Source organism: Monopterus albus, unplaced genomic scaffold (assembly GCF_001952655.1).
Source record: "Monopterus albus unplaced genomic scaffold, M_albus_1.0 scaffold4.1, whole genome shotgun sequence".
In the NCBI taxonomy this organism is placed as follows: domain Eukaryota; kingdom Metazoa; phylum Chordata; class Actinopteri; order Synbranchiformes; family Synbranchidae; genus Monopterus; species Monopterus albus.
This window is the reverse complement of record NW_018127884.1, coordinates 87,661-103,589: the sequence shown is the minus strand read 5'-3', so window position 1 is coordinate 103,589 and position 15,929 is coordinate 87,661. Positions and strand designations below refer to the sequence as shown.

The 15,929-nt window shown below is 38.7% G+C and overlaps 2 protein-coding genes across 5 annotated transcripts in view; one reads left to right on the top strand and one right to left on the bottom strand.

Moving 5' to 3' along the window:
* The window catches only part of cdkl5 (cyclin dependent kinase like 5), a 33,007-nt gene extending 24,995 nt beyond the window's left edge, over nucleotides 1-8,012 (top strand). The window contains exons 15-21 of one of the 2 annotated variants that reach the window (XM_020607446.1): nucleotides 339-440; nucleotides 781-886; nucleotides 1,189-1,321; nucleotides 2,214-2,319; nucleotides 3,849-4,010; nucleotides 4,798-5,028; nucleotides 5,971-8,012. In XM_020607446.1, coding sequence (XP_020463102.1) covers nucleotides 339-440; nucleotides 781-886; nucleotides 1,189-1,321; nucleotides 2,214-2,319; nucleotides 3,849-4,010; nucleotides 4,798-5,028; nucleotides 5,971-6,378 — 1,248 coding nt within the window. In that variant the 3' untranslated portion in view covers nucleotides 6,379-8,012. The remainder of the gene's footprint in view (nucleotides 1-338; nucleotides 441-780; nucleotides 887-1,188; nucleotides 1,322-2,213; nucleotides 2,320-3,848; nucleotides 4,011-4,797; nucleotides 5,029-5,970) is intronic. The other variant, XM_020607452.1, reaches the window with a different exon arrangement.
* A 2,348-nt stretch (nucleotides 8,013-10,360) lies between these two features.
* Nucleotides 10,361-15,926, bottom strand: rs1a (retinoschisin 1a). Of its 3 annotated transcripts, XM_020606547.1 has the most exons (7): nucleotides 15,827-15,923; nucleotides 14,983-15,069; nucleotides 14,733-14,758; nucleotides 14,324-14,447; nucleotides 12,144-12,285; nucleotides 11,243-11,438; nucleotides 10,361-10,993 (listed from the first exon to the last, which is right to left on the bottom strand). In XM_020606547.1, the coding sequence occupies exons 2-7, from the start codon at nucleotides 15,038-15,040 to the stop codon at nucleotides 10,841-10,843; spliced, it is 699 nt and encodes a 232-aa protein (XP_020462203.1). In that variant the 5' UTR covers nucleotides 15,041-15,069; nucleotides 15,827-15,923; the 3' UTR covers nucleotides 10,361-10,840. The 3 variants fall into 3 exon arrangements, with proteins under 3 accessions (XP_020462203.1, XP_020462213.1, XP_020462224.1); XM_020606557.1 differs by lacking the exons at nucleotides 14,733-14,758; nucleotides 14,983-15,069 and having other exon boundaries at nucleotides 15,827-15,926; XM_020606568.1 differs by lacking the exons at nucleotides 14,733-14,758; nucleotides 15,827-15,923 and having other exon boundaries at nucleotides 14,983-15,070.
* Between the last annotated feature and the right edge of the window lie 3 nt (nucleotides 15,927-15,929).

Below are 15,929 nucleotides of genomic sequence, written 5' to 3'. Positions count from 1 at the left end.
GAAACTCACATCTGAATGCTACAAGTCAGCGCCATTTTCTTAGAAATGTAAATGATACAGGGAAACATAAGAAATTGCTGAAGATTAGGCAGGTTAATGAACAATGGGTACACAGAAATAATTAGATTTTTTGAAGTACACCAAAACGATATTTTTCATATATTAAGCAATCTAAGAGTGCCACAGGGTGGATTTTTCTTTACCGAAAATATGTGTGTGGGTGTTTCATAAGCTGATGTGTGTGTGCAGGGACTGTCACTGTCTCACATTGTCATTGCCACTGCTTCACGCTGCTTCTCCAGTCTGCTTTGACCTGCACCTGTCCATCTTTTCAACAGAGTGAGCAGTCCCCTAAGGACATGAGCCACCCTTGTGCCCCCATCAAAGATTCTACGAGGGACAACACTCCTGTTTTTCATACACAACGCTCTAAAAACGAGGTCCGGCCCCCTGACTCTTCCCTGCCTTCCTCCAACCAATTGAACGAACACAGACAGTTGCTCTTCTGACTGCTGGTTTCCATAGCTTTTTCTGTTTCTACTCAGGTCAACAGCTTCACTGCACATTGTCGCTGATATAAATGTAGCCTCACTGAAAAGCTCTAAGATTGTCCCAAATGTCTTGTGATGTGAGCCAGTAAAGAATGTGATAGCTAATGATAAGTGATGAAGTGAGAGTAAATGGGTTTATCAATCACAGTGCTTTCAATACTGAAGAACTTTATGTGGTCTTGTGTCCATGTGTGCATTTGTGTGTCCACATGATGTGTGTGTTTCTTAGGTTGGCATGTATCATGACCCTCACGGTGATGACGGAGGCTCCTCTAAGGAGAACCGAATGATTTTCACTGAGTCCATGCCTCGAAGAGTAGGCAGCTTCTACCGAGGTAAGGAGCAGGAATCACCAAACAACAAATGGTGTGTAGTATGACGCTTTTTAGACATGGATGACTGGCCCAGTGGCATGAAATGAGAGGGAGCTGCTCTGGATAAATGAGTGTGAAACTAATTTGACAGATCAATAGTAAATGTCAAACAGTGGTTTCTTTTTTCATTTGCCACTTCACATTGTGTTTAACAATCATACACAGAGAAATCCTTAGTAAAAGAGGGTAAAATATCAGCTTGGGTTGATATCTTAAATCCACACAGATGTACACTTCTAATTATGCTTCCTTTTACTCTTCAGTCCCTTCTCCCAGACCAGATAACTCATCCTCTTTCCACGATGGTGTCGGGCAGGGCCGAGGGCCAGTCGTACCTGTACCTGGAGACCCTGTTGCCATGGTCAACCACTCCAAACGTCAGACGGCTTTTGACTGGTGAGACTGTTTTTGAACTGGCACAACATGGTGTTCTTCACAGTAATATCAGGCTGTGTTACAGCACATGATAAAAGTTTTATTGTATCAGCCAATTCTTGTGACTTTAGACAAGATGTCCATGTTTATGCACATTGCTAAACATTTTTATATTGTCTGACACTTTGTGGCAGTGCTTTGACTAAGCAGACATCGACAGCACACATTGAAGATGAAAAGAATTGAACTTTTTTACTTTTTTCTCATATTTTTCTTACTAAATACAAATTTCAGCCACCAAGTCAAATTTGGACATTTCTTACAGTCTGCCACTAACATGAATTAAGAGCCAATAGATTCTGGAGGATTAAATATACAAAGGATCACAGTCATTTACATCACAGAGATCAAATGAATATCTCATCTCATCTCATTTTCTATACCGCTTAGTCCCAAAGGGGATTGTGGGGGGGCTGGAGCCAATCCCAGCCAGCATCGGGCGAAAGGCAGGGTACACCCTGGACAGGTCGCCAGTCCATCAAATGAATATTTGTTATTTAATTTACTAAAAGAGTGCACACCTCATATTAAGTGAAAAAGAGACTCAGTCCTCGTTAAACTTGTTTTTAAATTCCCTGGTTTGAAAAGTGAATAATTTGAATAGTTGACATAAAACTGAAAGCTTAAAACAGAAAAATATTCAAACATTATGCTTCTGATGTTATTTAAGGACTAGTGTGTTTTCAGAACTCTATGTATTCTGTTCATTACTGTACTTCATCTATTTACAAGTACAATTTGCCTTTGGGATAAATAAGGTATCTTTCTATCTAGCATGTGTTCTAGCATATAATCCTGATTTTGTAATTACAAAAGTGAGTCATATAAAGAATTCTCCACATTTGGCATGCAGGACTGCTGCAGAAGCGATGGTCATGAATCCTCCAGAGCCCATCAAAGAGAAGGAAAAACAAGGCTTCTTCAGAGCCATTAAAAAGAAAAAGAAGAAGACACAAATAGTAAGATAATACCACCACTTCATCAAGCATACACAGTAAAAATGTTTCCTTTAAATTATATATCTTTTTTCCCTTGTCCATGAAGTATATTTTCATGTGTAGTAAATTCTTATCAATAGGCTTTCACAGAGCAGGTATCTGTATCTTCTGACATTAATGCTTTACGTGTCTGTAACACTTTGGAAACTAACTAGTCTGGTTTATTACAATATTCATATTATTTTCATTATTTCTGCCAACATTCTTATTAGGAATAATGGCACTGGATTCAAGTTAATCTCAAAAATCTGGGAACACAGCAGCATCACTACAATGAAGTGCGACAGGTGAAGAAGTACAGATTATCAGATTAATTGAAAAATCCCAGTTTAGTCAAACTTCTCTGGAAAACACTAGGAAGATAGATGGTCCAGTAAAACAACTTTCCAACTGTCTGTGGTAACCATTTATTAGAATATACCAACCAGCTTTTGTACTCAAAAAAATTATTACTCATTTCAAGTTTCACAAAAACTTTGAGCTTTGAAAAATATTAATTAATGCACATATTTATCCACTGCAGTTAAGTGAAGAAAGGAGGTCAAAATAAACAGATAGTGCTAATTTTCAACTAGCTAAAAAATCAAACAATCAATAGGCAATTAATCAGCAACTACCGATTGATAGTTTAATACTTGATTAGTCTTTTTTTTTTTTGCAAAAACAAGACATTTGAACATGTCACCTTGGCCTGTGAGAAATTATAATACTCTCTGGCATATTATAGTCAAAACTATTAATCAAATAATCAAAACATTTACCAGCAAATTAATCAAAATGAAAATAATAGTGCACGCTTACATTAAACCACAGCAAAAAGAAAAGGGTGGAGGTGCAGTAGATGATGTTATGATGAAAAACGTGATGGAAATATAGCATTTATGTTAATTAAATTTAATAATTCAAGGACGGTTACAGTTTTCTCATTGATCTACACAATGAGACCAGTGAGGTTGTTTTTGCATACAGCTGTGTTTCACTCTGGAGCAGAAGCTTGCGTGACCTTAAGGTGTATGCTTTACTTACTGTAAATTAAGTGTGATGTTCTACAACACACTTAATTTTGTTTGTTCCGCTCATTTTTTTTTATTTGCAAAATTTGCATTAAAATATATATGGAAGCACACTTAAAGATTTCCAGTGCAGATTTAGGGATTATTACCAACATTTTGGAAGCACTTTTGGTTGTGATTTAAACAACCTAATAATGGTTATGTAATACTGTTATGTTGTTTACACCCTGTCTGATCAGCTTACCACTCATTTCTTTCCCCGTTGGACCTCACTGTAATGATGCTGCCATACACTGACTGGCCACTCTCTCTTTAACTTAACAAGCAAAATTCATGCTATTACTGATTTTTTGTCTCAGTATGTGTTCTGTAGTGATATCCGTTTAGATGCTTGAGGACCAAGTGCTGCAGATGTTTTTCTGTTTGCTGTCAGAGTTTTGTGTTTAGAGTTGTGGTTGTGCGTCTTCTGATCCACAGACGGACATGGAGGACAGGAGGAACCCCAGCATCAAGAAAAGTCTTTTCCCCCTCTTTAGTTCTAAGAATAGCTTAAAGCACAACTCAGCTGTCAAAGTTCTACCTGTAGTCGCCTCGCCTATGGTACAACACCAGCCTTCTGCGGTCTACCCTGCCTCACCAGTAATCTAACCTCAACACTACGACTGCATGCTAACTCACACTGCACTCACCAGAACGACCTGGTTTGAAATCCTCTCAACTACCCGACGATTGACTAAGAAACTATTCCAAATTGAAAGGATTTCAAAAACTGTTTTGAGTCTAATACTGCACGATGTTTGTGCATCCATTTTGTCTGGCTGTATAATATGTGTCAAATGCAGTCACCTTGCATTTACATTGCATTGTAAGACACTGATTTCATACTGCAGTGTGTGCTGTTCTGCACGTTGTGACTCATCCGATTCAAATAAAGCATTATTTTATCATGTGAGGGTCATGAACATGTTTATAAGCACATAACCCCACACATGTATCCAAAACTCATACTGCAGACATTTACAGACTCTGCTTTTATTTTTTTGCGTAAATGTAAATGTAATCTCTTTTTGTTTTTGGACCGTTAATCCAAAAAAAAAAAAACATTTCAAAGATGTCAGCTCTACTTAATGATTAATCCATTAAACAAAAATTAGGCAACAGATTAGCTGATAATGAAAGTACTTATTGTTTCAGTCCTAGAGTACATTTTAGGTTGTGAAAACACACTCAGACACAAGAATCTGTGTAAAGTCATCACTACTCACCACTTCTTTGTGTTTTGTCTGATGCTGCCAACAGGGTGCATGAAGAACCACACTGTGTGTGATGGATATGACTGTGATAACCCAACCGTAAAGGGAATAACATTTACATAAAGTACATATTTTCTTTAAGTAATAGCCCCTGTATTTTGTTTAAATGTTAGGTTCCTGGTAACGGACAAGAACACCTGTTGCTGCAGAGGAGCTCCAAGTCATCCTCTCATCACGGCAGCCGACGAAAAAACCGCGAGCGTTCCCGAGACCGGGAACGAGAACAGAGCCGAGACCGAGACAGAGAGAGGGACAGGGAAAGGGAGAGAGAGAGAGAAAGAGGGAGAGACAGGGAGCGAGTCAGTGACTGGCCACCAGACAAACCTGTGGACTCACACTCTCAGGTATGTACAGTATTTACACACTGTCAAACACATGTCTAAACCATATTCTCTGTATATATATATATATCTATATATATTATGAATTATGAAAGACTTTGAAATAATATGAAAGACTGTAATAATATTAGAATTTAAAATTGTTAATTATTTTTTAAAAATGAATAAGAGTATAATATAATATAAGTCCCATACCCTGTGAAAGGCATCTACATTCTTGGTAACTATCTGTCTGCAAGTGACAGCTTTGCTGCCACAAACAATTGTATGGACAAGTTGGATTCATCGCATTGTAACAGATTTTTTTAAAAGAAAAAATAGAGAGAATCTGGAATAAAGCTCACAAAATCTTAATGGGTTGGAAAAAAAGCAACTTTTAGAGATTTCATACAATAACACAGAAAGCCTGCAGAAAGGGAATATTATTCCAATATACAGTATAAGTACTGTATGGCTGAAAAGTGATTAGTTTCATTATCAGTACATCTGAAAAATATTTTTTGTAATAATCACTTGGCTGCTCAGTATATAAAATGTGAGAACACAATATGAAAACAAGATATAAGCATGTTCTAATCTTAACAACAGTCAAAAACCCAAAGTTGTTGAGTTTACTATCACAGAAAACAGGGAAAGCTGAAAAATAGTCATATCTGAGAAGCCAGTACCAATGATTTTATTCATTTATTTATTTTTTATTTTGAATTTTTGCTTAAAAATCAAACACTGTTGCCAACAGTCAGTCCTCTGTTTGATTAGTCAAGTAATAGCAGCTCCGGTTGGTTCCTGGGTGCCTGGTTCAGACACCAGGGTTAATTTGGCCATGTCACGGACAAGAAAGGCAGAGTACTGTGAGACAAACACACCGTGCTTTCATTTGAGGACAATATTGAAAAGAAAGATGTTTTAAATCCTTGACGATTATGTATGTTTCTCTCCTACCAGAGCCAACCACTCAAGTCACTCCGCAGGCTCCTTCACCTATCTCCTTCTTCCTCAAATCAAGGACAACCTCCTCCTGCTCCCCCTCCAGACCTGCGCTTCCAAGCCCCACTCCCCAACCCCCCTCAGCCCTCCTCTAAAGCGGGCTACTCTGAGGGTCGAGGGCACACTGAGAGCAGGGGGCACTCTGGGGTGAGCAGCTCCACCCAGGCTAAGAGCCGCAAGACCAGCTACCCCCTCCCTGGGCAGATCGAGTCCAGCTGGCACGTGTCTGCTTTACAGCGGGCAGAGGGTGCTCAGTTCACACCCGAACAGCTGGGCATCAAACCAGGGAAGAACGGACCCACTTTTACCCGAGCCTCCCGCACTAGGATGCCAAACCTCAATGACCTGAAGGAGACTGCACTTTAAACGCCCCCAAAACCACACCACCTCCAATATGGCTCCATCCTGGAAGTATCTGCCAGACATAGACATCATGATACTGCAGTAAGAGTTTACACGAAGGCCTATCTTCCTGGATCCAGTCCTCATTCAGAAACATAGCTATCTGTTGATGCTCATGTCAATGACATCTACAAAGACTAGACGTTGACAGGCCAAACTCCAGTAACAGTGTTGTTTACGGAATCAAAGACAGGAAAGGGCTCACTCCCTCTCGGGATGCCAACACTGTATGAGTTATATACCATTCTCTCTCTATTACACAAGGTTAGAACATCAGAACTAGTTGATAAGAAGCTAAGCTTTCCTGTCAAGGAGTTGCTGCCCATGTGGCCTTGCTGCTGCCATCTTCTGCTCACAGGACACTACTGCAACACATCAGACAGCCGCTATCACACTGCTGGCAAATAAACTCAAAAGTTTTTCAAGCTCTGATATTTGATAAGAACAGGGAAAAAAGATTTGTATCACATTATTTATTAAATATTTATTTGTTTTAAATTCAAGGATATAAGCTATAAATGACACAGTATGTAGGCTATATGGGAATATAATAGAATTAAATGTGTTATTGCAAGAGCTTTAGTTTCAACACAAAGAAATGAATAGATATTTATGTGCTGATATTACAATATGTCACAAAGAATACTTAATGGTGAATGTCCTCTTTTGTTCACTTTGATATGTTATTAACTGATTTTGAAGTTATACAATGTTACTTTTACCCTTTTTTCATCTAAATGTAAAGAAATATTAATAAATACTTGTTGAACAAAAAGGGGGTGGGGGGATATTTAACACTACATCTAGTACAAATCTGCCCAGTATTGTCATGACATTACTTTTGAAGTTTTGTGGGTTATTTGTCACCAGGGTCTGGTAGCAGAATAGCTAGCGTGAGACTGTTAGACTCTGTGCTTTACACACAGTAATTGTCACTCTCTTTGTTTTAGTGTCACCATTTTAAAAATAAGCCCCGTTTTCAGTCTCTCAGCTCTTTTATCATTTGACGACAGCTTTCCAGCTCTGTGCTGCCATGTTGGTTTTATCAACCTCCTTAAGTAACAGGCATCTCTGCCTACACCACCACGCAGCCCCAGTGAAACGCTGGCCTCTGATACAACATTTTAGTGCTTTGAGATGTATGAGAGCTCTCTGCAAAAAAGCATACATCACCTACAACCTTTAAGATGTTAAAGGATAAGTCTGGTTATATTCAGTTATTCTTTTTTGGTCATAGTTTCTCTAAGAAATCTAATCTTCTATTGTTTGTGAAGCAAAAGTCTGATGTGACTTATTGCTCTGTGTGTTCTCATCTAATATGTACTGATTTACACTTTCAGTTGAGCTGAGGTGTAAAATGCATTTTACTGTCATAGTTTGCTGAGGTTGAGCCAGGTTTATATACAGTTAGGTACCAGTTTACTCCAGTGGTGTCCAACCTGGGATTTTGTCCTGGAGTCACGCGGTCAAATACATTAGGTTTTTGGACAAGGTCATCATTAATCTGTAGGGTCATGAGAAAAACAAACAAGCACTACAGCAAAATTCTGCTACGCAAATTTGTATTTAATTTATTTGTTTTGCCTTTTTTTTTTTTTTTTTTAGATCTGAACCTTAATATGGAGCCACAAGACACTGCTTTTGTCTGGAGTCCATAATATGTAATTTTTATGGTAACTCCTGCTGCCAAATAAATGTAGTAGAGTAGGAATATAATCTACCATAAACTAGAAATATTCAAGTAACCTACAAGTACATAAAGTACCATACTTGAGTAAATGTATTTAGTTATTTACATTCCACCACTGGTTGGTTTCAGGCCTTATATGGGCCTTTGTTGACAATAATAAAGATAAGGAATAATACCAGACTTATTCTTTAATGTGTTTGTTTACATGTTCTGTGATTGTGTTATCAAATTTTGGCAAAAGCCTTTTGTAAATCTGAATTTGGTTTTCCCATTTGCATTACAGCTGTTTTTTTTTTGTTTTTGTTTTTTTTATTACATCATGGTCAGGGATGAGCATTTACTTGTTGTCTATAACTTGTAGATAATTTCAAAAACTGAGTTCTGTAGAACAAAACACTTATTGTGGCCTAGGCAAAGTATACAGCATAGTTTTGTTTTTGTCTGATCTCACCTTTATCCTTCATTCCTTCTTTCTGTGTGGGTTGAAAGCTTAAAGCAAATTGGTGAAAAGCTTATACACCACAGAAGAGGGAACACAGAGAAAAAGGAAAGATGCACTTGTGCAAAATTCAAAACATCTGTGGACTAAAGAGAGGATTTGGGGTGGCGTATTTCATGTTTTGTTCTACATCTCTTGAAAGGATGAAAAAAAGGGAATCAACTGATTAAATGGCTGACTGAAAGCAATAACATTCAGAAAGAGGTTCAGACTGGTGCTAGCATGAGTGGCTGGTCACATATAGCACAGCGAGGGATCTTTAGCAGTGAGAAGTGTCCACATATATTATGAAGACATTGCTCTACAATACATTTTTTACTTTTCATTTGTCCTTGAACATGACCAGGACAGATTAAACTGCCTCACGATGTGTATTATGAAAAATTGGTTTTGCTAACAATTGTAAATGACTGCTAATGTGGATTTGTTTATATCATTAGAGGAAGAGAAGGATGGCGAAGCCTGCCTTGACAGTGACCTGAAAGCCTTACATTAGTTTACCGACAACTCTTCAGATGGAAATGGAGGTTTCAACCCCCAGCAAGACACATATACAGAGAACTGAGACAAGAACAGGGAGAATTTTTGCTCACAATAATGAATGTTTCCTAAAACATCAAGTTTTGCTTTTATTTTTTTCATTAAGATGTTTCCCACTTCTTACAGGGTGTAAATAGAAATAATAGAGTGTATCTATACTGACCATCCTACTTAAAAATGATAGGGTCTCATAATAAAAGCCAACTGTACATTTTTGAAAGACTTATGTTTGTTTTGCGCAGACACAAAATGAGAACATCATACAAGTTTTAATTTAGTCAAGGACACGGTTTCATGATACAATAAAGAACACGTTGAGTAAATAACACTCTGCATTGCATTCCCAAAGCAACATGGGACACTGCACTGAAATGTTACAGAAATAATCTGGTGTTACCCACATTACAAAGCTACTGTACATCTGATTATTAGTGCCTGTTACATCCTAGATCTGTTTATACAGTAGAACTGAACAGGGATAGGCTTTTAAAAATGCCTGAGATTAAAACAAGAGAAAACAGTAAGTGAAATCACAGGCATATAAAAAAAAAGACTAGCATTATTCAACATTTGTCTTATTATGGTAAATGGCCTTATATTTGTATAGCACCTTTCTATGCTTTACAGCATACTCAAAGCGCTTTCACACTATTTGGCCATTCACCCATTTGTACTCCCAAACATTCACACACCAGTGACATCACCGGGAGCAACTGGGGGTACAGTGTCTTGCTCAAGGACACTTCGACATGTTGACTGGACAAGCCGGGAATCGAACCGCTAATACTCCGGTTAGGAAACGACCTGCTCTACCTCCTGAGCCACAGCCGCCCCTAAATATTTATATATTCCACAAAAAGACCAGAATCAACAACCTGTTTTTCCTTTTATCAGTACGTTGTAGGCTCCCTGTTGCACTCATCCCCAAGACCATTTGTTCAAACTAAAGAGTGAAGTTTTAAAGCAGGTCATAATTGTGTAGCATAACAGTTTACAAAAAGTCATTTTATAAAACAGCTGGGCACTGAAGTTTAAAAAAAATGCTTTTTTCAAAACATCATTCAAACAAAAAAAAAAATATTGCATTTGCTGGGGACTATTTTCAGCTGTGGGTTAAAAAAAACATTGAACCATTGACTATTAGAGCAACAGGACAGCGTCTGTGTTACTGACTCAAAAGAAACTACAACACCCATGTTCATAAAACTAAAGGAATTAACCACTAATTATCAGGGATGGAGACAAAAATTCACCTGTGACAGGACACAAATGTTTTGGATGAGCTTGTCTCAGGCCTGTGAAAACAACCTCCATAGCAACGCTGCTTCTCCCTGTCCATGTCTAATTATTGCTTTGAATTTATGCCATTCCACTGCAAAAGGACCAATCTATTGAGAACTTAAAGCCCCCGGTGTGAGAGTGGTTCAACACAGACAATGGAGAGTGGAGTGAATGAAAGCTCATTGAGCATATCAAACAAATTTTTAAATGAAATCCCGCAAGTCAAACTGTTTTGTTTGTGTTTTTAAAATGATTTAAACAGAATATTTTTACCTCAGGTTTTGATTTTATACATGTAGCTGGTGGGGGTCAAATTTGTGGATAAAATAACAAACCACACACTTTGATGACGGAGCTTTAGGTTTATAGTGGATGAGGTTTTGGGACTAGGACTTGGGGACAGTGGAAGGAGAGGTTCAAACGCATTTGTTCATGCAGAGCAGCAGCTCCAGGCGCAGAGCGATGCGTGTGTGCCACCCAAGGGGGAGGATGCGGATGTAGCGCACCACAATGGGTGGCCGCAGGAGGTTCTGTACAGACGAGGAGCGGTCCGAGTTTCCATAAAACACCTGAGGAAAAAAATGAGGCCAAGGTTGGGATGTAGCATAGATTAAAATGATAGACTAAATGAGACAGTATACAGTGTTTTTCATATTAATGCTATTACTGTCATTACTACCACTTCAGGTAATAATAATCATGATGTAGTGCTATAGTAACAATGCTTTTCATTATTGCCAAAACAACAGCACAAAACAAAAAATTCAGATCATAATGAAATCTATAGTGTTTTGTTGTTGTGCCTGGCATCAGCTGACCCTATTGTTTCCAGTCTGGTCTTTGTAATAGATCCAGTTGAGTTTTTCGTCTGTGCGGTACTGAACACTATACTTGGTGACCCATTCATCAGCATCACAGCGACCCTGAGTCAGGATCCCTGACACCACCATCACCCCCCTCAGGTCAATCTGCAGCCACTGACTGCTGTCCTGGAACTTAGACAGCCACGCACACCTGCAAGACAAACAGTGGACATGATCCTGCACCATCCACAGTATTAACCATCTGAGTGAGGCTTTATGCTAATTTGAGGTACTTCACAGTTGTTTTTTTACAGTCAGTGAAAAGGATACACCACCAGTTCTCTCCATGAGGCTTGATATTGGTAAGTATTTGGTTAAAGAAATAAGACTGATGCCCTGTGATAGAGCTCACCCAATGTCAGCTGGGATTGTCCAGAGACACCCACAACCTTCAGTATGATGCACCACATAAGTAATTTTCAGACTTGGTAGTTTCATAATATTGGAGCAAAGAATTTGCAGAACTACATACAGTACCTTTCAATTCTGAGCATAATGGCTCCTCAGTGTCAGCTGTTTCATTTTGCATGTTTATATTATTTATATTTGACATGTCAACACAAAAAATGCATTTTACCTATAGTGACATTTTCTTTGAGCGTTTTTAAATAATGTTCCTCACAGAATGTACAGTAAGTGCCCAGCCATTTTAATGAGGATCTTTCCAAGAGACAGTACAGTCAACTGCCTTTTTTACAAGTTGAAAATGAAAACAAAGAGGTTTTGACACCTTAGTATTCACCATCTGTGATTAAAAAGATACTACATATCAATATAAAACAGTGGATTTTTGCTTTACATTATTTGTAAAATTCTGTGAATGTAAAGAAAAGTCTGTCTGCTGGCCTGGACCTACCCAAAGCCCTGACTGTTGAGCCGGGCCTTGCTTGGGAGCCACGAGGAGAACCAACCAGTGTACTGGTCCTGGTTGGAGCAGATGATCTGGTCTGGACTCACTGATCCGGCCTCAAAGCCCAGAGGTTTGTGGTACGGACACTCTGCAGGGGATCAGAGACAAAGTTATAACCCTGGGATTAGTGTAATTTTAATCTCTTACGTTATTTCAGTTAAGATCATTGTGTTTCCACTTAAAGACCTCAAGGTCACCATCTTAATATAGAACAACCAACATGTCTGCCTGCAGTAAAGCACTGAGCACAAACGACTATCATTAAGCCTCTCACAATTCTCCATCTCACCATCCTTTCACCTCTCTGTCCTCATCCCTGCTGACTCCAGTCCTCACACCCTTCTGCTCCTAAAGCCCCCACCATCAGCAGCCCTAGTGTGACCCATATCCTAAAAGCCCGCAGTTTAATTCTCCACAGTGATTCTCCACAGATCAGCGATGTCCATTAGGGCAGCAGGCGGACAGATGGCCATGCTCTACCCTCCACAGCTTTAGCTCTGTGATTCTCTCATGTTTTGACCTGTCAATCTGCCCTTTCATTTTCATTAACACATAAGGACACGTCCTCTGCTGATTTAGTAAATATATTTTATAAATATGTGAATGGAAACGATGAGAGAGCTGCACGAGTGGGTTTATCATCTATAGTTTCAGAAAACAAAGCTATGGATGCATGGCCCAGAGACTGTAGTGGAAGTAGCCTGCTGAGCTTTTGTTTACTACTGGCTTAAACCTATTTGGCACAGGGTCACATCCTGTCTAATCCCAGTATTACAAAAGATACAGCAGCGTTTGTGTGAGTCAGTCAGGAGGTAAGTGTTTTTACATAACAGTGATGCAAGTGACTGTATTGCGCAGCCTGATTTATTTCCAGACTCAAATAAAACAGATTCGCAAGACGAAGAACTGAGGAGCTCTACTGTAATGTCTGATACAGCACAGGAAAAGTCTCTCTCATTCATCATTTATCATCACCAGGTCCATGTCATGGTAATCACTGGTTGCTGTAGATATGCGATCGGCACAGCCTATTACAAGCCCTGTAATCTGAGCATCATGCTCTGAGATAATAATTATCTGCTGAACTTCTTTGTCCTGTCCGTCAGCGGTGCCATGTCATTTGTGACTCAGTTGACACACACTGCGAGGAAAACCCTTTCACTGTACATCAAATCTTTCTCTCTTCAAATTTCAACCCTGCTCTTTATATCTCAGTCCCAGTGAGGCTTTGTGTGTCTGTCTTCTTGCAAAAACAGGTTTACATGCCTCAAAGAGATTTGGTGAAATGTCAAACCCCAGGCCAAGAGAGGGAGGTGATCACAGAAATGGAGATTTCCATCCAATGGTAAATTTGATGAACATGACCTACAGTAATGCATATGCACAGTGGAGCTTTAATCCAGATGTCCAGTGGAGCGTGTCCGCCCTGTGGTGTCAAAACCGACTGCAATGCACCCATGCATGTGCAGTTGCCTTCTTTCTCCCTCCATCACATACACAATCTCTATTCATCTGGACTGTAGAGCAAAAATGATTCATTGTGCTTCATTTAACCAGCAAGTATTTGATAGTTACTCATTTAAATAATTTTTTATTCAATTAGTGGTTTCAGCTTCACAAAAGTGAAGATCTGAAGTTTACTTTGTTTTATATTAGAAAAAATTGACATCATAAACAAAATTATTAATTCAATAATCGAGAAAATATTTGACAAATTAACTGGTAAGACCTACTGTCTCATGTTTCCATCAGGTTAAACCAGATATTCATGTTTTTATCCACTCAGGTCAATTTTCACTCATCATAAATACTTCTTCATTATAAGTATGATTAGTAGTTTAATGATGCCATTTGACCATCTAATCACCAAAGGTCATTTAATTAAGTCAAAGAGTGGCCTCCTTAGTAATCACATGTGGTAAAGTGCATCTGTGATATGAAATGAATGGTAATTTAAGGAAACCACAAAATCATGTGGAATGGAGAGGTGCTCTAAATGGAATCCAACCATTTTGCACAAATGAATGAGTGTATTTTTAGAAAGTGCCTCATTTGTGGAATAAAAAAGTAAACAGTCACTAGTCTGGTTTTAAATCTGAGAGAGGACTGTATCTGATGCTTCTTACCTGGCATGCAGTCCACTCCTTGCACCTTCAAAGAGCCAGAGCTAGTAGACGGAAATTCAGTTGGGGATTCTGCTCCATCACATTCACATTTGCAAGACTTGCTCCAGTCCTCAGACACACTCATCTTATAGAAACACACAAAAACAATATTTAATCCAAAGCAGCATCATAGCAAAAATTCAAATGCTGTTATTTTAAAATATAGCTGATTAGAGGGGGGGGACCCAAAAGACAATGAACCATCTCATCAGAGCAGATTTCCAGTGTTTTTCAATGAAAAACACCTCACCTAAAGATAATTCTAAAATAGTGTTTTATGCAAATTCTGGATGATGTGCTAAGTGAGTTTCACACTCTAAGAGAAAATTATCTCTGGCATTTTGTTGTGTTGCTGAGGTTTTTTTCATACCTCTTGACCATGAGTGTGGATGCGCACTGTCCAGGAATATGTAAAAACAAACAAAAAACCATCCAGCCAGTGAATGAAGCACAGAAGAGAAAGGAAGTGGTTAGAATATATAGTAGTCACCCATTCTAGCAAACAACCTCTATGCATCAATCTGTCCGTATAAACTGCTGAAGTAAACACAACACAGAGAAATCAAGTTTGCTACACAATATCAACAGTAGCAGAAGGACTGTAAAGACTGAAATCGTACCCTCGGTTCCCAGAAAAAGCAGGGCCAACAGGAAACAGCGCACAGTGAGAGCCATCATTGACCCTGCTCCAAACCAGACGAGACCGACTGTAGAGTGAAGAGGTAAACCAAGAATGATAGAGAGGATGATTACAGTAATCCACAGGACACTAATGACCTTATCTCATGCCACCCTTATCTGACAAAGCCCCTCCTACAACTGTTCACCCATCACCGTACATTCTACAAATCACTGCACAATCACAAGCCTGCAAACAAACACAAGTCCAGCCTGGCCAGCGGTCAGTTATGTGACAGATCTGGTGTGTGTGCATGTGAGCATTAAATGTGAGTTTTGTATGTGATGCATGTGAGTGAGCGCAACAGATAGTAGTGAATGAATATGGTTTTTAACGTAGTAATGTAGACATACATTGTCTATTTCTCCTGTTTTGTTTATATTTAAATTTCACAATAGCCTCAAGTAATTAGCAAGATGTTTCTGTCAAATATACATTTGACTCAAAGGAAAGGGATTCTTGCTGTGAGGCGACAATGCTAATCACTGCGTCACCATGCCGCCCACAACTGAATTTGTCCAAATAAACTGTAAAATGAGAGAAAGGAGAGGTGCCCAAAAATCTTAGGGAATTAGAGATTATTGAGTTAACTTTTGAAATATTGTACATCCTCATTGGAAAAGGATTTAGAAAAAATATATAATAAAGACATGAGAGCAAAGAAGATTTCTCTCTTGAGAACTACAGCAGATTTTTTTTTATTGATATTGTCATATAAACATAGACTACTAGAATCTTTTTTTTAAAGTTTGGAAGTATTGTAGAAAGTTAAAAATGTTCATTACCTGATTAACAGGTGTCATCACATTTAAACAAAGCTATGCAGTCTTGTCCCTGTCTTTATTTGATCATGACTGCACTCTCTACACTCAATATTTAAAGGTGTCT

What these genes read in the sequence shown, in the direction of transcription:
- rs1a (XM_020606547.1), bottom strand. Translation starts at nt 15,040, where the DNA reads ATGATGGCTCTCACTGTGCGCTGTTTCCTGTTGGCCCTGCTTTTTCTG. An exon ending in GCTTTTTCTGGGAACCGAGG is followed by an intron (nt 14,759 to 14,982) that starts GTACGATTTCAG and finishes ATTCCTGGACAG; the next exon opens with TGCGCATCCACACTCATGGT. An exon ending in TCCACACTCATGGTCAAGAG is followed by an intron (nt 14,448 to 14,732) that starts GTATGAAAAAAA and finishes TGTTTCTATAAG; the next exon opens with ATGAGTGTGTCTGAGGACTG.